The sequence below is a fragment of the Serinus canaria genome, chromosome 25 (assembly GCF_022539315.1).
Source record: "Serinus canaria isolate serCan28SL12 chromosome 25, serCan2020, whole genome shotgun sequence".
NCBI lineage: Eukaryota > Metazoa > Chordata > Aves > Passeriformes > Fringillidae > Serinus > Serinus canaria.
This window is the reverse complement of record NC_066338.1, coordinates 11,114,329-11,134,118: the sequence shown is the minus strand read 5'-3', so window position 1 is coordinate 11,134,118 and position 19,790 is coordinate 11,114,329. Positions and strand designations below refer to the sequence as shown.

The 19,790-nt window shown below is 61.3% G+C and overlaps 4 protein-coding genes across 19 annotated transcripts; 3 read left to right on the top strand and 1 right to left on the bottom strand.

Annotated features, from left to right (window-relative positions):
• Window positions 1-30: 30 nt before the first annotated feature.
• Window positions 31-10,632, bottom strand: SHC1 (SHC adaptor protein 1). 14 transcript variants are annotated; one of them, XM_050984689.1, is made up of 14 exons: window positions 10,537-10,632; window positions 8,468-8,549; window positions 4,789-4,950; window positions 4,488-4,558; window positions 4,110-4,173; window positions 3,730-3,849; window positions 3,253-3,306; window positions 3,094-3,145; window positions 2,784-2,910; window positions 2,518-2,686; window positions 2,276-2,402; window positions 1,995-2,162; window positions 1,203-1,534; window positions 31-944 (listed from the first exon to the last, which is right to left on the bottom strand). In XM_050984689.1, exons 1-14 carry the CDS (start codon window positions 10,575-10,577, stop codon window positions 816-818), a joined length of 1,698 nt encoding a protein of 565 aa, XP_050840646.1. In that variant the 5' UTR covers window positions 10,578-10,632; the 3' UTR covers window positions 31-815. The 14 variants fall into 14 exon arrangements, with proteins under 14 accessions (XP_050840646.1, XP_030086866.2, XP_050840651.1 ...); XM_030231006.2 differs by having other exon boundaries at window positions 1,203-1,465; window positions 1,995-2,159; window positions 2,276-2,333; window positions 10,537-10,611; XM_050984694.1 differs by having other exon boundaries at window positions 1,203-1,465; window positions 2,276-2,333; window positions 10,537-10,610.
• Window positions 10,633-10,701: 69 nt separating this feature from the next.
• On the top strand, window positions 10,702-11,631 carry CKS1B (CDC28 protein kinase regulatory subunit 1B). The gene is made up of 3 exons (XM_050984774.1): window positions 10,702-10,866; window positions 11,187-11,314; window positions 11,381-11,631. The coding sequence occupies exons 1-3, from the start codon at window positions 10,808-10,810 to the stop codon at window positions 11,431-11,433; spliced, it is 240 nt and encodes a 79-aa protein (XP_050840731.1). The 5' UTR covers window positions 10,702-10,807; the 3' UTR covers window positions 11,434-11,631.
• A 319-nt stretch (window positions 11,632-11,950) lies between these two features.
• On the top strand, window positions 11,951-15,680 carry FLAD1 (flavin adenine dinucleotide synthetase 1). The gene is made up of 7 exons (XM_030231019.2): window positions 11,951-12,115; window positions 12,204-12,963; window positions 13,386-13,533; window positions 13,731-13,829; window positions 13,915-14,104; window positions 14,490-14,563; window positions 14,645-15,680. Exons 1-7 carry the CDS (start codon window positions 11,966-11,968, stop codon window positions 14,778-14,780), a joined length of 1,557 nt encoding a protein of 518 aa, XP_030086879.2. The 5' UTR covers window positions 11,951-11,965; the 3' UTR covers window positions 14,781-15,680.
• Window positions 15,681-16,339: 659 nt separating this feature from the next.
• On the top strand, window positions 16,340-19,785 carry LOC103824046 (mothers against decapentaplegic homolog 6-like). Of its 3 annotated transcripts, none has more exons than XM_050984751.1 (4): window positions 16,340-16,767; window positions 17,267-17,540; window positions 17,677-17,775; window positions 18,389-19,785. In XM_050984751.1, exons 1-4 carry the CDS (start codon window positions 16,726-16,728, stop codon window positions 18,922-18,924), a joined length of 951 nt encoding a protein of 316 aa, XP_050840708.1. In that variant the 5' UTR covers window positions 16,340-16,725; the 3' UTR covers window positions 18,925-19,785. The 3 variants fall into 3 exon arrangements, with proteins under 3 accessions (XP_050840708.1, XP_050840707.1, XP_018779857.2); XM_050984750.1 differs by having other exon boundaries at window positions 17,264-17,540; XM_018924312.3 differs by having other exon boundaries at window positions 16,342-16,767; window positions 17,127-17,540.
• Window positions 19,786-19,790: the final 5 nt, after the last annotated feature.

Genomic DNA, 19,790 nt, shown 5'->3' with positions numbered 1-19,790 from the left:
GACTCCTCCCAGCTCACACCAGCCAGGGCCTAGAGAAATACCAACTTTAATACAACCGCCAGTTCCTTTGGTATAGCGGGGCAGGGGCCTGGGGCTGCGAGGGGCGGGTCTGCGCTTTGGCTCGGGGGAGTTACACTGTGCATGCAGGAGGGTCCTCCCACCAACCTCCCGGGGTTGCCAGAGCTGCCCTTGCCCAGCCGGGACGGGCAGGGAGGAAGGGGACGTTGTGGCACGTGTCCTGGAGCACAAGCATGTCACGGAGGGTGTACAGGGTGCTGGGAACACGGGGGAGGCTCTGTAACCAGCCCCTGCCCTTGCATAAGAGTGTGGGACCTGCGGGGTCAAGGCACAGAGTTAACACGTAAAGTGATCCGGTACAGTTGAGGGCCTCGTGTTTGGGGGGAGCGGAGCCCCCCGTGGGCCCCCTCCTTGGCCCAGGGGCCAGAGATAAGGACAGGCTGCCTCTGGCTCAGCGGGGCTCAGTCCTGCCAGTCATGAGCCCGTGCTGGTGAGCACAAGAATGGCTGTGGCACAGCAGCAGGGCTGGGTTTTGGTAGGAGCTGAGCTGCTCTGCAAAGGCTGGAGCTGGAGGGGCATGGGCTTTACAAGAACAGTTCCCTGCCCTGCAGGCACTCACAGCCTGAGCCCCCCATGGCCACCAGCTCCACGTGGTGAAAGGAGAGAGGCCCTGTCCTCAGGCAAGTCCATGCTCAGTCCCGGGTGGAACACATGAAGAGTCTGAGGGCTCCCTGGGGCATGAACACAGCCGGAGGGCTGCGTACTGGGGGGTGCCGTGCACTGGGGTCCCCGGGCGCTCACAGTCTCCTCTCCACGGGTTGCTGCAGGCACATCTCACTGCCGGCCGAGATAATGGGCAGGTGATTGTCCATGTGGTAGCTGATGAGGTGGCTGACGCTCTCAAAGCGATGGTCTTTTGTCCGCACCTGGGGAGCCAGAACAGGAGCACTCAGGACGCTGTCAGTGCCCACGTGAGGCCCGAGCTACCACCCTCCATGGCACGGGCTGGGCACAGACCTGGGGCTGCAGTCTCAAACCCATGCTCTGCCAGGCCTTGTCCATTCCCTAAGCCAGCCCAGAGTTGTCCCCTGAGCAGCAGACCAGAACCCCAATGCTCTGGTGGCTCTTGTAACCCCCTAGGACCCCTCCTGCTGTCCCAAGCTCCATCCCCTATGAGGACTCACCACTCCCTCGGGATCGACGAGCAGCAGATGCTTGGGCTGCCCACCCTGCAAGCCAGTCAGCACATACTGGCCCGGGGTGGTGGTGCTCTCCCTCACCAGGAAGTCCCCGTTCACCTTCAGCAGCTTCTCAGCCTCCTTGCGGCTCATTTTGCCATGGTACCAGGGCTCCCGTCTCAGCTGCTCCTCCATGGAGGCCACCACCTGGGCAGGGGGCAGCCCCACAGGCACAGATGGGGGCACACGCAGGGCATCTTCAAAGGGCTCTGCAAGGACAGAGGAGCAGTATAGGAATGTGCCTCTTGTTGATGGAGTGACAAAACGATCCTTTGTCCCTTTAAAAAGGAAATAAGCTTAGAAGTTTCTATTTTGGATTAAGTGAAAAGGCATCTTATAGGACTTGGAGGACTTCAAACTTAAGGATAGCTAATTGGACAGAAGCTAAAAAGTCTTGTTTGGCCAATTTACTAGAAAAAGAAGAGAGCAAAGAAATTAATTGCTTTTGTGAGATGTTTTACTAGGGGCAGGAGGGCTTCTTGTACTTGGATCAGTTTTTCTCTGTAAAGAGTTTGTTATTTTGCCTTTTATTAAAACTTTTCTGTTTCCAACACTGCCACAGAAGCCATCCTGCTGATTTTATGCCTTCTAAGGTAGCTGAGCTATCTTGGGTGTGAAATAGATCTCTAAGAGCTTACAAGACCTGGCTCAAAGAAACTCCTAATTCAGCACAGGGGGACCATGACCAAGCCCACAGACACCTACGCACAGCTCTGGCCGCAGGCACTGTTCACTCACTCATGTCAAAGAGGTCTCTCTGTGTGCTGCCATTGGCTGTGGCAGGGGTGCTGGCAGCTGGAGCTTGGCGTGTCTTGTCTATGTTCTGCACGTTGACATAGGACGGGTCATCAAAGAGGTCGGTGCGCCCAGACGTGCCTGCTGACGCTGGGTACTTCTCTCTCCCTGCTACCAGGAGCACTGTGGTCAGCAGGGCTTCAGCCCACCTTGGCCCCCCACCAGTGCTCACCATCAGAGCACTGGGAGGCAATGGGAGAGGATAGAGACACCCATTACATTACCTTGGGCAGGAGCATGCTGCTTCTGGGGGTCATACTCCCCACTGGATTGGCCAACAGGCTGCAGGGAGAGGCAGTGATGAGCCCCCATCCCCTTTTCCTGCTCATCCCCCTTCCTGCTCCCCATACCCTAGAGACACCGGGGAGACACAAATAACCTTCAGCAGAACCCGTGACCCACTCAGGGTCCCTACGTCTCCCTTATAAGATGGTGCCTCCCCCAGAGGATGTGCCCAGAGCCTCACCAGTGTGGCACCCAAGTGATTTGGGGTCTGAGCAGCCCCATCCTGCAGCCGCATGTCCACGACCCCCCCAATGGGAGGTTCCTTGCCAGGGAAGTCGTTGTAGTACTGGTGATCTGGGGCTGGTTCCTCCTCTTCTTCATCCCAGGCAGAGCCATCAAACCCTGCCATCCTGGGAGAGCACAGCATAGATAAGCCCGTGACAGCAGCCACAACTGCATCCCCTCTCCAAAGCCACCTTCCTCCTTGCCACACCACCCTGCTCTGACCTGTCGTGGGGGGTCACCAGCTTTGGAGGGTTCTTCAGGTACTGCTTGAAGCGCAGCTCAAAGGCCTGCCCGATGGTGCTGATCACATCCTGTGCCAAGCCTTCAGGACACTCCAGGATATGGCAGGCTGGGTAGAAAATGGAGGGGTGGGATTGTGGAACTCCAGCACCAAGGTTCTCCACCCCTGAGCCTGCCCTGTACACCCCAGAGCATTTTAGGGGTTATCCAATCATCCCCCCACAACGCTGAGCTGGTCCTGAAGACCTCCAAAGTAGGGCTTTGGCATCAAGGACCCTTGCAGCACCCTCACCTCTCTGATTGACGGGGTCTTTGGCAACATAGGCAACATATTCAGCTGTGTCCTGTGGGTGAGAGAGCAGCAGTGAGACAGGGTTGCTGGGGAGCACTGGGCAGAGGGCAGGAGAGGCCCCCACACAGGGTACAGATGGGAACCCTGCCAGGTACTCACCGGGTCTCCCCCTGATGCAAAGGAAATAGACTGCATGTGGTGGTTGGCGATGATCTGCAAAGTGGAGAGCTTGTTGGACACAGCCAGGAATTCCTTGTCACCCACCAAGGGGTGGCACATCCCACTCCTCCCAGGGCTGACCTGCCATGGGGGCTCAAAATCGTCCAGAGCCTGGTTATGAGCCACAGACCACCAGGAAAAGAAATGGGACATCCCAAGGAGTGGGGTCAAAACCAGGAGATCTGGCCCCAGGCAAGGGGACTTGGGTCTCACTGTCTCCAGGAGAGATCCCACAGAGCACATGGGATATTCTTCCCACCTCTTCAGCCCCAGGGACTGTGGGGAGGTGAGCACTCATCTCACAGCCCATCCAGACATGCCCTGGGGAGGCTGGGGGCATCTCCTGCCCCAGCAAGATCTGAGCTACATGAGGATTTCTGCTTGTCCAAAGCCAACCCAACCCCTCCCCATTCTCACCTGCTTGCAGTCTGAGGCCATGAGGTTGAGGCTGCTGGTGGAGATGGTCAGGGTGATGGGCATGCCTGCAAACTTCAGGTTGCTCTTGCCCAGGATGGAGTTCAGGGAGCGGCTGCAGGGCTAGGGGCAAATGGCGGTGTAGAGAAGGGGCTCCCCAGACCAGACAGCCCAGCAGCAGGGGGACAGGGCACATCCCACTGCTTCCACAGCAGAGATGGGCACCTTGTCCTCACCAGTGGCCCTGGCCCAAGCCTAAGCTGGGATATCAAAGCCCTGGGCTGACCAGCACAGCACTGCCAGCTGGGCTGGCATCTGGTCCTTGGCCCTGTGCCCAAATCAGCCACAAACACTCCCTCAGCAGCTTCCCAGCCAGGCCTCACCTTCCTCCTCCTCACAGCTCCCTTGGCACCAGGCACAGCCTCACATACCAGCCCAATGGCCTCCCTGCAGGGAGTACAGTGAAATGTCAGCCCCCACAGTGCCTGCCTTGCCCCAAAACCCCCCCAAACACAACAGTCAGGACAGTGAGGACACAGGGATCAGCACATGAGAGACAGGGTGACAAAGTGGAACTCTCAGGCAGTGCCAGCTGGGCCTCTTTGGGTGGGCGAAGTGCACTGCAATTAGTATTTGATGTTCTGCAGCAGTCCCTGGACCCCACTGAAAGCCCCACATGATACCAGGGGCTTGTCTAGGGCTGAGACAACCTCCTCACCCCTTCCCAAAAGGAGCAGCCCCTGGGGAGAGGCAGAGCTCACCTGGTCACCTGTGTCCTGGTGTTGAAATCCAGAGCCCTCATGGACTGGAGCACTTCCACACAGCCCATGTACTGTGCAAGAGAGCAAAGTGAGCTTGGCCAGCCATGAAGTTTGTCCCCCATACAGCCAGCGAGGGGGCTGGGCCTCAAGCACCCCAGCTCTGCAGCAGTAACTTCCCCAGGCATCCCACTGCCCATTGCCCTGCCCTGCCCTCTAACCCTCCCAAAGAGCATGGTGCGTCCTCCCACCAGGAGGTCCCCAAATCCCCACAGTGACCCTTCCCAGTGTCCCCAGCACTCACCCGGACATGGTAGGAGACCCCAGAGCCCATGACCTTGTCATCTGGATGCAGCCAGCCACGGGTGGGCTTATTGACAAAGCTGCCATGGCGGGTCCACTCATCACCCCCCAGCTGGCCACCTTCCACCCGTGTCTTCTTCCCACAGCTCAGCTTGTTCATATCCTGGGAACAGACAGCAACAGGTCTCCCTGAGCCGGGGCTCGCACCACCCCCTGGCACTAGTGCTGGCACCCCAGGGGGACCAGGCTCCCCTGGGCTGCTGCTGGATGCAGAGCCCCGCAAGCTGATCAAGTTGGCGGGATTGGAGAGCTTCAGGTTGGCCATTTTGGGGAAGAACGAGCAGAGGGTGGTAGGGCTCTCCTCCAACTCAGGTGAGAGCTCTCCGAGAGGTGCAGTGTGGCTGAGGGAGGAGGACAGGGAACCAGGCAGAGACTGCATGCTTGCAAGGGACTCCACTGGGGAGGGCAGGACTCCCAGGCCCGCCACGGCCTCCTCCGGAGAGGAGACAGACTCATTCCGCAGGTGGCTGTATTTGCTCTTTTGCAGGAGATCCATGCTGGAGACAGGTGAGAAGGGCCACAGCCACCCTGTCCTGAGTGGCAGTAGGGCGGATGCAGCCAGCTGGGCCTCACAGAGGCCCCGCAGAGAGTCCAAGTGCCTGCAGCCACCAGGAAGCTGCCCCCAAGCAGAAGCCTCGGCCGAATTCTGCGCTAGGTCCACGCCAGCCCGACATGGCTGGCAGCAGGTCCAGGGGCTGCCTGGCACTGTGCAGGCACAGCTGGTCAATCGTGATCGGCGGCAGCAAGGATGTGCAGATCCCTTCAGACTGAGAGCAACGCGCTACAGCAGGGAGGAAATGGGGCTGCGATGACACCCTGGCAAGCTGCTAGCACAGGGAGGGGAGCTCAGAATGCTCTGGGCCCAGCCTGAAGGTCCTCAAGCCCCTTGCCACTTCAACACCGGCCAGCAACAAAAGCCATTGTCTTCATCCAGGACCAGCTCCAGCTCCCTCTGCCCTGCTGCTGGGCTCAGCACAGCCACCCTCCTCCCCACAGCTCACTTCAGCTCCTGTGCCGCTGCCCGCTAAGAGAAAATCAAAACCATGAATATTTAAAGCCCGGAGATGAGGCAGACACAGAGCACATCCAAGCCCATCCCAGCCCTGCTCCAAGTACTGTCCAGGAGGGAACAAGGTCCTTCTGTGGCAGCCAGCACCACGCAACCCACGTGCCAGCGGCGAGCAGCTGCTGTTGGCTTGCTGGGCTCTGCTGTGGGGAGCAGCGATGCTGAGATGACACCGGTGCTCGCACCTTCCTGGAATACGTGGACATGCAGTCCTTTGAGAGCACAGATCTTGCCTGGAGGGCTGCTGGGAGAGAGGACGGCCAGGAGCAGGATACAGGTAGGCAGTGCGCTGGGCAAGGTAGGGCTCAGCACAAACCCCCAGCCGTGGTGGGGAGCCTGTGGGAGAGGCTGCAGCTAATCGCTGCTGCTTCCCGCATCCCAGCTGCTCCTCCCGGGAGAAGAGATGAAGGGGCTGCAGCTGATCGGAAGAGCTGTGCTGACTCACAGGCGGCGGGGCAGGCTCTGCCCGCGGCGCGGGCTGCGCTGGGGCTGGGGCGCAGCGCAGGAGGGGCTCCCGGCAAGGGGTGGGGACGCAGCGCTTATCTGGAGCAGAAAAATCAAGGTCACAGGCGGAGCTAGCAGCGGGAGCGGGCGGCAAGAACGTGCCGGGGGCAAAGTTGGTCCCTTCAGCCTCGGGGGGCTGGGTGAAACTCCCACCTGTGGATCAGGGGGCTCAGGGGCAGGTCTCCCCTGTTGCCCTGTCCTCGACTTGCATGCAGCAGGAACTTGGGCCAGCCCGACTGAGCTGCCCTCCACAGCCCTGGCCCCACTGAGGGACAAGAGCTCCCCCCATCCCCTCTAGGATGAGGCAAGGAGTTCAGTCAGAACCCAACCCCTGACACATCACAAGCCAGATCTTTACGAACCACCAGGTGCTCTGTCCACCAAACCAATACTGGGTAAATCCAGGCCAAGGAAAAGGTTCTCCTTGCTTGGAGCCTTTGCCCAGCACTGCTTGGCACCGGCAGCTGCCTGCCCCACTTCACAAAGCCTGGCACACTGCCATGGGGGCAGGGAAAGGAAAGCCACAACAGGGCTCGAAATTGCCACCTCTGTGATGCGAGGGGCTGTGGCACGTGGGGGCCCGTCACTGAAGCATCTCTTTGGCCATACACACTAGCTCTGTGAAGGCCAGCCCCCCCGAGCTCAGCCATGGTGGTTCCACAGGCACAGAGAGACTGTGCTGGCTGTTCCACACAGAGACTGTCCCCTCCAGGGGCCCCCGGCTGTTCAGTGCTGTGACCTTCCTGTGGCTGCAGCACCACTCCTCTAAAGAAAAGCAGGAAGCCCGGAGCCAGGAAGTTGCTGGCCCGGTGAGGGGCCAGTGCAGCCCTGTTGCCAGGGGAGCCTGGCTGGGCAGCATCAAGTGGCCACAGAGCAGTGGAGTTTGCCCATGATGGACTGGCCAGTGGTTGATGTGGGTCTGGGCTTCCCTGGCATGGCAGCTCTGTGAGCTGTGATGCTTCCCCAGGATGAGAGCAGGAGGGAATTGCAAGGGGGCAGGAGTGTCTCCTTAGCCCCTTTCTGCCCCCCCCCCCCCCCCCCCCCAGGGCTTGGAGCAGCCATCACCTTCAGGCAGCAAAGGGCTGATGAACCTCCCAGCCGAAGATCCTGCTCAGACACATTTCTGCTTTTATAAACTAGAGTAATTCCTGATTTTCTCAGAACCTTTGAGGCCAGTCTGTTACAAGAAGCATTGCAGCTCCCAGCCCTTGGAGACCAGAGGTGCTACCATCACAGACCCCCCAGCCCCAGAGTCCACCCCAGGGCAGCAGAGCTCCCCCCCAGTGGGCTCTGAGTGCAGAAGGCAAACCTGGAGACGTGCAAAGGCGCAGAACACCAGCCCTGCCTGAACAGGCAGCCCCAAGCCCCATCCCCAGGCTGAAGCCCTTCCCCTTGCCAGGCAGATGCAAGGAACTCCTGCCCCCGCAGCAGAGGATGAGCAGAGCAGCTGGAACAACTGCCCCCAAGGAGCTCTGGGGACATGTGCTGGCCCAGCTGCTCCATGTGCCCTGCCACCAAAGACAGACATGGATCATGAGAAACAGAGGGATGTGGACTACTTTCAGGCACTTGAGACTGGGAATTCACACACCAGTTGGGGCAAGGAAGAGAAGCTTCCTTGAGTGGGGATGCTCATGGCTCTGCTACCAACATCCTCCCTGGAAAAAAACTGGGAGCTGAGTCAGAGGCCTGGAACATACCAGCGGTTTGGCAAGAAATTGCAGCAAGGTGCAAGTAGCCAGACAAACATACAAACCTTGCCCTGGGCAGGAGACCCCCTCTGTCCAACTGCAGCCAATGCTGAACCTCTGAGGCAGGGGGGAAGCAAAGGAGAACACTCAAGTCCAGCCAATAGCTGATTTTCCCCCACACATCACAGCAGCATCGAAAAACATTTACACATTCCTGCACGCAACCTCTCCTTATTCTGAAGGGTGGGTTAGGAGATACCAGTGGAGGCATGGGGAAGAGGCTGGAGACCTCCCAGAAGGCAGAGGAGGCAGGCAGGATCCACCACCAAAGCCACTTAGCCCTCCACCGAAGTCCTTACCACATACTCCATCGCCGGCGGAGGGCAGGGCAGGCCCCGGGCAGGGAGCAGACACAGAGCCCCTTTCGTCTGGCACTCCAACCTGCGGTTCGGGGACAAACAGGGAGTTAGCCAGCCCTGTGCCAGCCTGCTGAGGTGGCTTGGGGCCATGGTGCCAAGAGCCAGACCCTGCTCCTCCATGCTGTCCACAGGCGGATGGGGCTGCGGCTGCCGTGTCATGCTGCTGGCACAAAGAGCAGGGAAAACCTGGAAGCCACCTTCTTCCCATCTGAAAGAAGATGGAGATGGGATGTGCTGGGACAGGAACACCAGGCTGAGCCGGGGACTGCCTGGGCCCTGCCCACACTGGCAAACGGTATTGGGGGCCTAGAGTCACTCTGTGACCCAAGGAAAGAGCTGGAGCCGATCCCCGACTGGTCCAAAAACCAGTACTGGAAAGCCACACACAAGGACGGAGAGCAAAGGCAACCTCCTGCACCCCTCCAGCTGGCATCCTTATGCAAAATTATACACAGAGCCACCAGGGCTGTGTTTCTTACTCCCAGGGGACTGGCAAAGACAGGAGTTGTGGAAAGAGTCTACAAGGCATGAGCTAGCAAAGGCAGGAAGCTCTGTGAGGAGAATACAAGGCAAACAAAGCACTCTTCTCACTCCTCTCACTGCCAGTGCCTCTGCCCAGCCAAGGGCAGGCTGGTGGAGCAGTGCAGGGCCAGGCTGGTGGAGCAGTGCAGGGCAGCAGACATGATTTACTGCTTGGCAGCAGTTGTACCTTTATCTGCCTGTGCCAGCTGTCACCACCAGCTTGGAAGGCAGAGAGATAAGGAGGGCTGTGCTTGGCCATGGCAGTGGAGATTGACCCCTGCAGCACCATGCCACTGCCAAGGAGAGGTGGCAACCAGGGCACTGAGGCTGGTGGCAGGGAAGGAGCATGTGGACCCAGAGCCAGGGTGCTCAGCCTTACCAAAGCCCGTTTGTGTCCCTCCCGAGGATAGAACACTGCTATGCACAGCTCCAGAGGGGGCCCAGCCAAGGCATTCCCTTCAAAGGGCAGCAGGTGGATCCTCAAGCCCTACTTGGCTGAGAGGAGATGGCATCTTCAGCCCCCCTGGTACAGGCTGACACTAGGGCAGCCCTGGCAAGCGCGGAAAAGATGTGCCCTTTGCCCACAGACTTCTGCAGCGCCAACCTGGCAAGCAGGGCCCAGGTCACATCTCCTTGGAAGCCGTGTACATGGTCTACAATCTGTGTGGGTGACCCCAAGAGATTCAAGGGGAGAAGCAAGAACAAATGGACGCAACACGCTGCTGGAGAGCAGACATAGATCTCCAAGGGGGAGCAGCTACCCTTGTCCACAACAGCCGGGTGGGTTCCAGGTCCTCACTGCTGCCTTACTCTGAAGCACAGAAGGTGGGAGGGCAGAGCCCAGCACCGCAGAGGCCGAGGAAACCTCCAAACCCAGCCGCTGCCCCGTCCCAGCTGGAGGTCATGCCAGCTTTGGGGCTCGGGCTTGTCCCCAGACGCTGCACCGCCTCTACAGCCGGTGTCCTTCCCGTGTACCGCACCGGCATGGGGTGGGGCAACGCAAGCCGGACCCCAGGCACAGGCCGCCTCGCCGGGTGGGTCACCCCCGATCTCAGCACAGCCCGGCACCGGCTCCTCCAACCCCCGTCGGGCGGCACAGGAGGGTCTGGGCCTGCCCCACGGCCAGGCTCCCTCACGCCGGGAGAACGAGGCAGCTGGGAAGGGCGGCTCGGCCCTCATAGCAGGGGGAGCGGCGGCGGCAGAACCCCCAGAACTCGTTCCGCGGAAGGCGGTGGCGAAGCGGCGAACGATGTGGCCTCAGTCCGGCGACACAGCAGCCGCGGGGGCACGGCGGGGCCTGGCCCTGGGTCCCGGGCCCTGCGCGGGTTCCCCCCCCCACCATCCGCGCGCTCCCTCACCGCCCCGGCCGGCACTCGCTCACCGGGCACCATCGGTCACGCGCGGGCCTCGCGCCGCTCTCCGCCGCTCCCGCGCGCCCCCTCACCCCCCCCCCCCCCCTCCCTCCCGCCGCCCTCACCGCCACTCACTTCCGGCCCGCGCCCCTCCGGCGTGGCCCCGCCGCGCCCATGCCACGTGACACAAGCGAGTCAATCGCGAGCTGGCGCCCGGCCCGCGGGAAGCGGCGCCCCGGCCCCACCGCCTCGCGCGCGCGCCGGCCAATGGGCAACCGCTCCGCCCCACCCCTGGCGCGGCGCCGGCCAATGGGCGCGCGAGGCGGCGGTGTTTGAAAGCGCCGCGGGGGGGCGGGGCGGGGGCGCCAACGGCCGCCGAGGGAGGGCACGGCGGGCCTGTCCCGTCATGGCGCACAAACAGATCTACTACTCGGACAAGTACGACGATGAGGAGTTTGAGTACCGGTACGGAGCGGGAAGGGGTCCCGGTAACACCTGCTCGATAAGGGGTGTCAGTTAAGGCTTGCTGGGCTGAGGGAGGGAAATGCCTCGATAGCGTAGAACGGTGCGGTGGAGAGGCTATGAACGGCTCGCGAGTGGGAGGGGAGCGGTGGGCGAGCCGTGGCTCCTTGTTGAGGCAAGAGGGGAATTTTCCTGGTAATTTGGGGCGTCCCCGTGAGCGTTCTGTATCGGGTCACGGCGCTGGTGCCGTTAACAGCTCTCCGGTAGGGAATGAGGGGTTGTCGGGGGTTCCCCGGTGTTGACTGAGAGGTGCGGGGCTGCAGGCACGTGATGCTGCCCAAGGACATCGCCAAGCTGGTGCCCAAGACCCACCTGCTGTCGGAGTCGGAGTGGCGGAACCTGGGCGTGCAGCAGAGCCAGGGCTGGGTCCACTACATGATCCACGAGCCAGGTGAGCCCCGCAGGGGAGCGGGTGGTGCCCAGGCGGCCCGGCCTGACCCCCTCTTTTGCCCCGCAGAGCCCCACATCCTGCTCTTCCGACGGCCATTGCCGAAGAAGCCAGAAAAGTGAGTGGCCCCTGGTCTGCTGAAGCTTCCAGTCCTTCCGGGCTGAGAAAACACCTTTCTCCTCCTTCTTCTCCGTATTTCTCGGGGGCTTCACTCCGTGGCCCTCGACGCTGCCTGGGCGTCATTTTGTCGGCTCGGCCCTGGTTCCAGAGGCCCTTCCCGTTGCGATGCCTCCAAAGCTTCAATAAAGTGATGTTTGGGAGCTGTCTGTCTGCAGTGCTGGGGGCAGCTGGGGTGGAGGGCGAAGGGGTCCCTGGGCCGTGGAGCCTGTCCCGCGGGGGTTCCCGAGGAGGCTCCCCGGGGTGTGGGGGAGCTTCCCCGCGCCCATCGAAGAAGGCATGTGCCCCGGCCCGCCGGGCACGGCCGTGGAGGCGGAGCTGCACCGACACCCCTTCCCTCCGGCCCTGCGATGGTTCCGTCCCCGCAGGTCCCGCCTCTCGGCCAATGGGATCTGGCAGGGCGGTGTGACTGACGTGCGGGCCGGCCTGTGAGCGCGCGGGGCGGTGTCTTGGTGTGCGGGGTGCCCGGGCTGCTCCATGTGGGGGGCGCTGCGGGCTGCGGGGCGAGTGCGCGGGCCTCTGCGCGCTGCCGCCTGCCGCCTCATGGCCGCTTCGGGCCCGGCCGCGGTGGTCCCGGGATCCGCCAGCACCGCCGGCATCATCATCATCGGCGACGAGATTCTCAAGGTGCGGCCTGGGGCGGGCGTAGGGTGGGCTGGGGCCTGCGCCTGGGGTCGGGGCGCCCCGCAGTCATGGGCGTCTCCGGTCCCCTCAGGGCTACACGCAGGATACAAACTCCTTCTTCATGTGCCGGCGGCTGCGGGCGCTTGGCGTGAGTGTCGCCCGGATCTCTGTGGTCCCCGATGACGTGGAGGCCATCGCCAGCGAGGTGGCCACCTTTGCTGCTCGCTTCACCTACGTGCTGACTTCCGGGGGCATCGGCCCCACGCACGACGATGTGACCTTCGAGGCCGTGGCTAAGGCCTTTGGGGAGCGCGTCGTCCTCCATCCCGAGCTGGTGGCCCTGGTGCACAAGTTCTTTGGCAAGACGAAGGAACAGTGCCCTGAGATGAAGCTGGCTCGCATCCCCGAGTCCTCCCACCTCAATTACGGCACGGACGGGCACACTGGCAGCACCTTCAAGTACCCGCTGGTCAGTGTGCGCAATGTCTACATCTTCCCCGGCATCCCGGCACTGATGGAACGTGCTCTGGATGGCCTTGCTCACCTCTTTCGCAGCAAACAGACCCACTTCCACTCCCGCACCATCTATGTGGCATCTGATGAGATGCTCATCACACCGGTGCTGGACAGGGCTGATGCCACCTTCCGGGGCCGTGTCAGCTTGGGCTCCTACCCAGACTGGACCAGCAACTACTACCGTGTGAAGCTGACCCTGGACTCAGAGTCAGAGCAGGACCTGGAGGAAGCGTATGGCTTCTTGATGAGGGAGTTGCCACCGGGTGTTGCTGTGCCGTTGGTGACAGACTGTGTCGCTCCAGCAGCTGTGGAGGTTTATGGCCTGGCTGAGTCAGGTAGTGGGAAGAGGTGCTGCAGCAGAGCTCCGTGCTTCTCCTGTGCAGCCTAGCAGGGCTGGGGCAGTGGGAACTCCAGCCTGGCAGCAGAGCTTGCCTGTTGTGTGCTGGGAGGCTTGAGGCATGCTGCAGCTGCAGTGGGCTTCATCCCACACAGGTGGGAATGGGACCTGTAACCTCAGCTAGATCTGGTGGTGGCAGGGTCTGAGAGCACTGTGTGCAGCAATAGCTGCAGTGCCACAGTTCCCTAGTGCCCTCATGATCCCTGTCATATTGTGGCCCAGATCTCTGGGTTGAACAGGCTCTTGGCTGTGGTACCAGCAATGGCTCTGCTGTGTGTCCAGAGGGTGAAGTGCCCTAGGCCCTGGGGCCATGCTAAGGGAATGTGAGCTGGGCAGGCACCGACTGTCCTGTTCTGGCAGGCTCGGCCCTGGGGCAGAAGGTGGCAGCAGCCCTGAGAACGATTGAGGAGGCTTTGGACCAGTACAGCCTGGTCCAGCTCTGTGTGGGCTTCAACGGGGGCAAGGACTGCACAGCCCTGCTGCACCTCGTCCATGCTGCTGTGCAGAGGTACCCACGCATGGGGCTGCGGGCTGGGGCAGGGCTCAGAGGTCCTGCAGACCCTGGCCAGGGCTCTGGGGTTCTTGCTTGCTCCACCCTGGGGGAATGAGCGGATGGATTCCTGGGCTCTAGGTGGTTGTATCTGGATGCCGCCTTGCCTCCAGTTGCCATGGGTCAGAGTCCAGCTGCACTGGGTCTCTCTGCAGGCGGTTCCCAGCGAGGCAGGAGAAGCTGCAGGTGCTCTACATTCGCATTGTGTCCCCATTCCCTGAAATGGAGCAGTTCATTCAGGCAACAGTCCAGAGGTAGGCACAGTGGGGTGGGCTGCTGCCCAGAGGCTGTGGAGTGCTGCTTGCAGCCTGCAGACAGCTGCCTGCCCTGCCTTTGCAGGTATGGGGTCCAGCTCTGCACTGTGGAGGGCTCCATCCGGGAGGCACTGGCCCAGCTGAAGGAGCAGCAGCCCCAACTGGAGGCTGTCCTGATGGGAACGCGGCGCACAGACCCTTACTCACGCACCCTGACCCCCATGTGTGTGACAGACCCCGACTGGCCCCCTTATATGCGAGTGAACCCCTTGCTGGTAGGTCGCCCCCACCTCTTGTGGGGCGGGAGCTGTTGCCACTGGACCTGGAAGGGGCCCCTGATGGGGCTGGGAACCAGCAGTGATCCACCCCCATCCTGGACAGTTTCTCTCACAATTCTCACTCTCCTGGAGTATTTGCTGCCCCTCTGTGCAGCTGTGGGTGCCCTTCCTGCAGTGAGGCTGCTGGGTGCTGTTGGGCAGGGCTCATTCTTGCCTGCTGGAGGGTTGCCCTGTGTTTGGGGAGGTGCTGGGAGGGGCAGTGGTGCTCTGATGACCATCTGGCTCTCCCAGGTGCTCTCCAAGAAGGTCTGATTTGCTTCCCTTGGAGACAAGGGAGCAGCCTTTTGCCTCTGCCTCAATCCCTGCCCAATTCTGCCTGCAGGACTGGACCTACCGGGACATCTGGGAATTCCTGCGCAAGCTCTTTGTCCCCTACTGTATCCTCTATGACAAGGGGTGAGTGCCCGGTGCTGCCCTTCTCACATGCACAGCCAGTGGCCTAAGGTGCAGTCCTGCAGCTGCTTCTTCCCTCCACAGCTACACGTCCCTGGGGAGCATGACCAACACCAAGAAGAACCCAGCCCTCCGCTGCATTGATGCTCAGGACCGGGAGAGCTACCGGCCTGCCTATGAGCTGGAAAATGAGGACGAAGAGCGCACCTCCCGCCAGTGAAGGCCATGCTCTGGGAGCTTCCACTGGAATGCTGCAGGGAGTGACACTGAATAAAGTTGCTGTCTGTCAGCACTAAATAAACCTGCTGCAGTCTGCACTGCACTGGCACGTGATCTTGTTGAGCCCTGAGGGCTCCATGGAGCAGGAGTGGGAGGAAAAAAGGGTCCCCAGGTTGTGCCCCCTCCCTGCACCCACTATTGTAGGAGTTTTGGAAATGCAGAGAATGTAGCAGGTTCTAGTGCTTGCCAGGGCTCCTCACGTCAGCACTGCTGCCTCTCCCACCGTGTCAGATCCTGCTGATTCCTCATGGGCCATGCACCTCCTCTGGACCATGGCAGCCTGTCTGCAGGGTGCTCCCCAGCAAGGGGCACGGGTACAGGCACTGGCACTGCCAGCACCCACTGCCACCTCCATTGGGCTGCGCCTGGGCTCCTAGTTGCTGCGGCTTCTGTGGAAATGCATCTACCTCCTCCTCTGTAGCTGGTGCATCCGTGAGCTGCTGGACTAGGGAAGGACCTGTGTCACAGGACCCTGTTAGCCCCTGCCTGCCCTGGTGCTGTGGGTGAGTGATCTGCCTGCCACCTGACTTGACATGATGCTTGGAATGTGGCAGGGGCATGGCTGTGGTGTTTGGGGGTGACAGAAACCAGCCATGGTGCTCCTGGAGTGAAAAGGGCCTGGCCGTGGTGTTTGAGGGGAGACAGCCTGGCTGTGGCAGTTCTGGGAGTTGAGAGGGTGTGGCCTGGTCACTGGGTTGTTACCCCTGTGCCTCTCTCCCCTCCCCAGGACTGTCCCTGTTGCCCTGTGCTGATAGAGCTGATGGACCTCTGGTGCTGGGACTCTGCTCCAGCCTGTGCTCCTCCCAATCAGAGACCCCAATAAACCTGAGCAGTGCCTGACTGGCTGCATCTGTTTGGGCAGAGCTCTGGGAATAGCTGTGTGTGTGTCCCCCCAAACCTCCCAATCCTAGCCCTGGGTAGCACTAAGGCATTCCAGCACATCCCTTGCCCCTGTCCAGGACTGAGAGTCCCCATGTCCCTTAGGGCCAAGGAGCAAGAATTGGGGCTGGGGTTCTGCCTGCATCTCCTGCCTGCTCCCCCACTCTTTGCTGTTTCCTGTTTCAGTCTGTGGGAAGCAACTAGAGCAAAATATCTCCAATGGGCCCAGCCTGGCTGGGACCTACATTAAAGGTCAGGGCTGGTCGCACGAGAGCGTGGCTGTGGGTCTGTGAACCCACCCTGCCCCGCTGCTGCCTGTGCTGGTGCCTGGCCCCAACACAGTGGAAGCTCTGCATGCCCTGTCCTCGGCAGCAGCACTGGCGCCAGTGTGGCCTCCCTTATCTCGGCGGGAAGTCAGGAGCAGGAAGCCTGGCCCGGCGCGGGATAAGGGACCCGTTTACATTAGCTCCTTTGTTGTGGAGCAGGCTCCCACCCTCACCCACGGCCTGCGGGGGGGCCCCAGCCAGGTCAAGATCTGAGGGGCAGTAGGAACCCTTGCCCAAGATGCCATTAGGTGGTCCTTGCAATGGTCCCTGTGAGGACACGGGTAGGGATGGGGTCTGCCAAGAGGATGCCCTGCCGCTGTGCCTTGTGTCCTCCCCCTGCCCAGATCAGCTACTCAGATGGACCCTGCACTTTGGCTGTGCACTGGTGTCTGTGGTGCTTTTTGGGCTCCTGGCTGTGCCCGGCTGCCTTGGTAGCATGGTGCTGGGCATCCCTGACCACTGGAGCCCATGCATCTTGTGCCTGCCATGTCCTGGTGTGGTAGCCCTGACGTGGTGGCCCTGGTGGCGGCTCAGCCCCAGGGCTGGCTGGGATGAGGGAAATCAATGAATTCCCCAAATGGGAAGGTCCGGGGGAGGGGAGAGCGTCCCAGCACAGGAAAAAGTCCAGGCAGTGACGCGTGATGGGCAGAGCAGTGCCGGCCGCCCTGAGAGCACAGCCCCATGCAGTGCCCTGGAGCCTTTCACCCACCTCCGCCACCCACTGTGAGTGAGACCCTCTTCTGCAGGGACCCCTTTCCCAGCCTCACGACAGAGGGGTGAGAGCTGAACGGGTGGGTGCGTGGGCTGGAGCATATGGACCCCTGCCCTTGATGTCTGAGCACAGGCAGGTTCCCCAGCAGTGAGGGTTGTTTTTGGGCTCGTGTCTGATGTGACCTTGGGGAGGCCAGTACGCCTTGAAGCGGTACCGTGCCCTTGTGGTGGGGATGACAGCAGCAAATCCAGGCAAAGCAGCCTTGGCAGGGATCTGGGTGGACAGAGGAAGATGCACAGGGTCCCCATTGGGACCTCTTGGAGCTGCAGCCCTGAGAGCACGAGGGGTGATGCCTGTCTCCATCCTGCAGGTGGTCCCCACGACCACCACATGTTCCGTTCGCGCCGTGCTGGGTTGGTGCGGAGGCTGTGGCGGCAGCGCTGTACAGCAGCCAGCCCCGAGGATGGCCCTGCTGCCCTCAAACTAGCGGTGCATGCCCTCTTCAAGAAGCTGAAGGATGAGGAGCTGGAGCTGCTGGTGCAGGTGGTGGAGAGCCGGGGCGCCTGGGAGTCTGGCTGTGTTTTGGCACCACGGGGGGACCCACGAGGGGTCAAGCAGGGACTCCCTCCTCAAGTCCTGCTCTGTCGTCTCTTCCGCTGGCCTGACCTCCACCAGTCCCATGAGCTCAAGCACCTCTGCTACTGTGCTGGGGGCCAGGGAGCCTGTGGGGACTTGGCTGGGCTGTGCTGCAACCCCCATCATTTCAGCCGCCTGGCTGTACCTGGTAAGTGGTGGTGGCAACACTGGAGGCTGCCTTGCCCACCCAGGCTCTGACCCCTGCTCTCTGGGGCCTGGCTCAGGGCTCCAGTGGGCTCCAGGGGGGCAGGATGGCCTCCTATTTTCTGCTCTCTCCCCTGCAGAAACCCCGCCACCCCCCTACTTGAAGGCATCCTGTGGTCCCTCCTGGCCAGATGAGCCCCAGCTCATGGAGTTCAGCTACGACGGTGGGGACTGGTGCGGTAAGATGGACCCACTACACTGCACCACCCTCTGCCACACCCAGCAGGCAGGAGGGCACTGGGCAGGGCTGAACCCCTGAGTCAGAAGCAGAGATTGGAGGGGACAGAACATGAAAATCAGGGAATGGAGTCAGCAGTCACTCCCAGCAGGAGGAAGAGACTCCGACAGGGAATGAGGGGTTCCTGCTGGGGGAGCGGTCTGGGCCCAGATGCCCCCCCGCCACTGAAGCTCCTGTTATTTTTGGCAGCGCCAGCCTCCCTGCTGGAGGAAGTGCTGCCTATGGGGACACACACAATGTGCCTTGACGCACACAGCCCCAGCTCCCGCCTGGCTGCTGGCCACCAAGGCCACCAGCTGCCGCTGCCCCACCTTCCCTGGCACTCAGAGGCCAACCCCCCTCACAGCCCTCCCCCAGCCCTTCACCACGGTACTTGGGGACTGGGAACAGCTCCAGAGGCTCACACCAGGCGCAGGACTCTGTGCTGAGGCATCCCTGGTGCGCCATGTCCATCTATCTGTCCTCATACGCCCTCTGTGCCCACTCCCCTTGGCCCATCCAGCTGCTTGGCTCAGTCACGTCCTGCTGGTGACAGCTCTGCTCTCCCCTGCCAGACACCAGTCTCTCATGGAGCACCATCAAGGATGGCTGTTGGTGCAAACTGGCTTACTGGGAGTACCGGACGCGCGTGGGCCGCCTCTACGCCGTGCACGAGGCATCGGTGAACGTCTTCTGCGAGCTGCCGTGGGGCAGCGGGTTCTGCCTGGCCCAGCTGCCTGCCGCCTACCGCAGCTGCGCCGTCCGGCGGGCACGGGGCAAGATTGGCCGGGGGCTGCTGCTGAGCCAGGAGCCGGGTGGTGTCTGGGCATACAACCGCAGCGAGCACCCCATCTTCGTCAGCTCACCCACCCTGAGCCCCCCCGGGGTCTGCGGGCTCCCTGTCCTCAAGGTGCTGCCTGGCTACTCGGCAAAGGTGTTTGATTATGAGTGGGCAGGGGACAGAGAGTGCTGGCAGCTGCCTGGGGAGGGACCCTGTGACCCCCACAGTATCCGCATCAGCTTTGCCAAGGGCTGGGGACCTTGTTACTCCCGGCAGTTCATCACCTCCTGCCCGTGCTGGCTTGAGGTCCTGCTGAACCAGCCACGCTGAGGCTGGGGCTGGTGGGGGGTGCCAGCGATCTCCCCCAAAGCAGGTTCACAAGCTGGGGGGCCCTTATACTGTCCCTCAGCCTGTGTCTTCCAGGGCTGTGTTGCAGCAGGATTGTCCTGGCTCTGGGGACTCTGTGCCTCAGTGCTGACTGGATGCAGTGCCTCTCTTGAATGGTTCACCACCTTGCCAGCACCTGCTTCCCCCAGCCATGGGGCACACAGTGACACAGGGCACTATTTAATATCTTTTTTTTTTTAATGTTATTATTTTAATGTTTAAGTTTATATTAATTTATCTATTTTTGTAAAAAAAGCAGAGCATGAGACAGGAGTCCCCATTGTCAGGGGCAGGCCTGGGGGGTGGCAGCCACGGCCGGTGGGGACAGGGGGAGCAGGAGAGAAGGGAAGTGAGAGGGAGTGGGGAGGAGGGGAGAGCTCCTAGGGGAGCTAGGTGCCACTGCAGACAAGGGGAATGGGAGTGAACTGGTACAGCTGGGGGCGGTGGGGCAGGTGAGCACAGCTGGAGTGTGGGGCAGGTTAGAACATCTGGATAGGTGTAGGGCAGGTTAGAGCATCTGGATAGGTGTGTCATAGGTTGGAATATCTGGATAGGTGTGGGGTAGGTTAGAACATCTGGATAGGTGCAGGGCAGGTGTAATGTTGTGGGGGGTGGGCAGGTGAGCACCCCTGGGGTGGGGACTGATTCAGTGTTACCCAAGCTAGGTCCCAGGCCCGGGGGCTCCTTCAACCGTTCTGGCAGCATGGGGGAGCCCCGAGCAAGTCAGCCGAGGGGATCCCGGATTGCCCGAGTCGTGTCTGCTGTTTTTAACCTAAATAAACGGTGCCACCGGCACCAAGAGACCCCCG

What these genes read in the sequence shown, in the direction of transcription:
- SHC1 (XM_050984684.1), bottom strand. Translation starts at nt 5,343, where the DNA reads ATGGATCTCCTGCAAAAGAGCAAATACAGCCACCTGCGGAATGAGTCT. An exon ending in AGACCCCGTCAATCAGAGAG is followed by an intron (nt 2,911 to 3,093) that starts GTGAGGGTGCTG and finishes TTTTCTACCCAG; the next exon opens with CCTGCCATATCCTGGAGTGT. An exon ending in TCGTCGATCCCGAGGGAGTG is followed by an intron (nt 945 to 1,202) that starts GTGAGTCCTCAT and finishes CTGGCTCCCCAG; the next exon opens with GTGCGGACAAAAGACCATCG.
- CKS1B (XM_050984774.1), top strand. Translation starts at nt 10,808, where the DNA reads ATGGCGCACAAACAGATCTACTACTCGGACAAGTACGACGATGAGGAG. An exon ending in GATGAGGAGTTTGAGTACCG is followed by an intron (nt 10,867 to 11,186) that starts GTACGGAGCGGG and finishes GCGGGGCTGCAG; the next exon opens with GCACGTGATGCTGCCCAAGG. An exon ending in CTACATGATCCACGAGCCAG is followed by an intron (nt 11,315 to 11,380) that starts GTGAGCCCCGCA and finishes TTTGCCCCGCAG; the next exon opens with AGCCCCACATCCTGCTCTTC.
- FLAD1 (XM_030231019.2), top strand. Translation starts at nt 11,966, where the DNA reads ATGTGGGGGGCGCTGCGGGCTGCGGGGCGAGTGCGCGGGCCTCTGCGC. An exon ending in TCGGCGACGAGATTCTCAAG is followed by an intron (nt 12,116 to 12,203) that starts GTGCGGCCTGGG and finishes CGGTCCCCTCAG; the next exon opens with GGCTACACGCAGGATACAAA. An exon ending in TGTATCCTCTATGACAAGGG is followed by an intron (nt 14,564 to 14,644) that starts GTGAGTGCCCGG and finishes TTCCCTCCACAG; the next exon opens with CTACACGTCCCTGGGGAGCA.
- LOC103824046 (XM_018924312.3), top strand. Translation starts at nt 16,686, where the DNA reads ATGGGCAGAGCAGTGCCGGCCGCCCTGAGAGCACAGCCCCATGCAGTG. An exon ending in ACCCACCTCCGCCACCCACT is followed by an intron (nt 16,768 to 17,126) that starts GTGAGTGAGACC and finishes TCCATCCTGCAG; the next exon opens with GTGGTCCCCACGACCACCAC. An exon ending in CAGCCGCCTGGCTGTACCTG is followed by an intron (nt 17,541 to 17,676) that starts GTAAGTGGTGGT and finishes TCTCCCCTGCAG; the next exon opens with AAACCCCGCCACCCCCCTAC.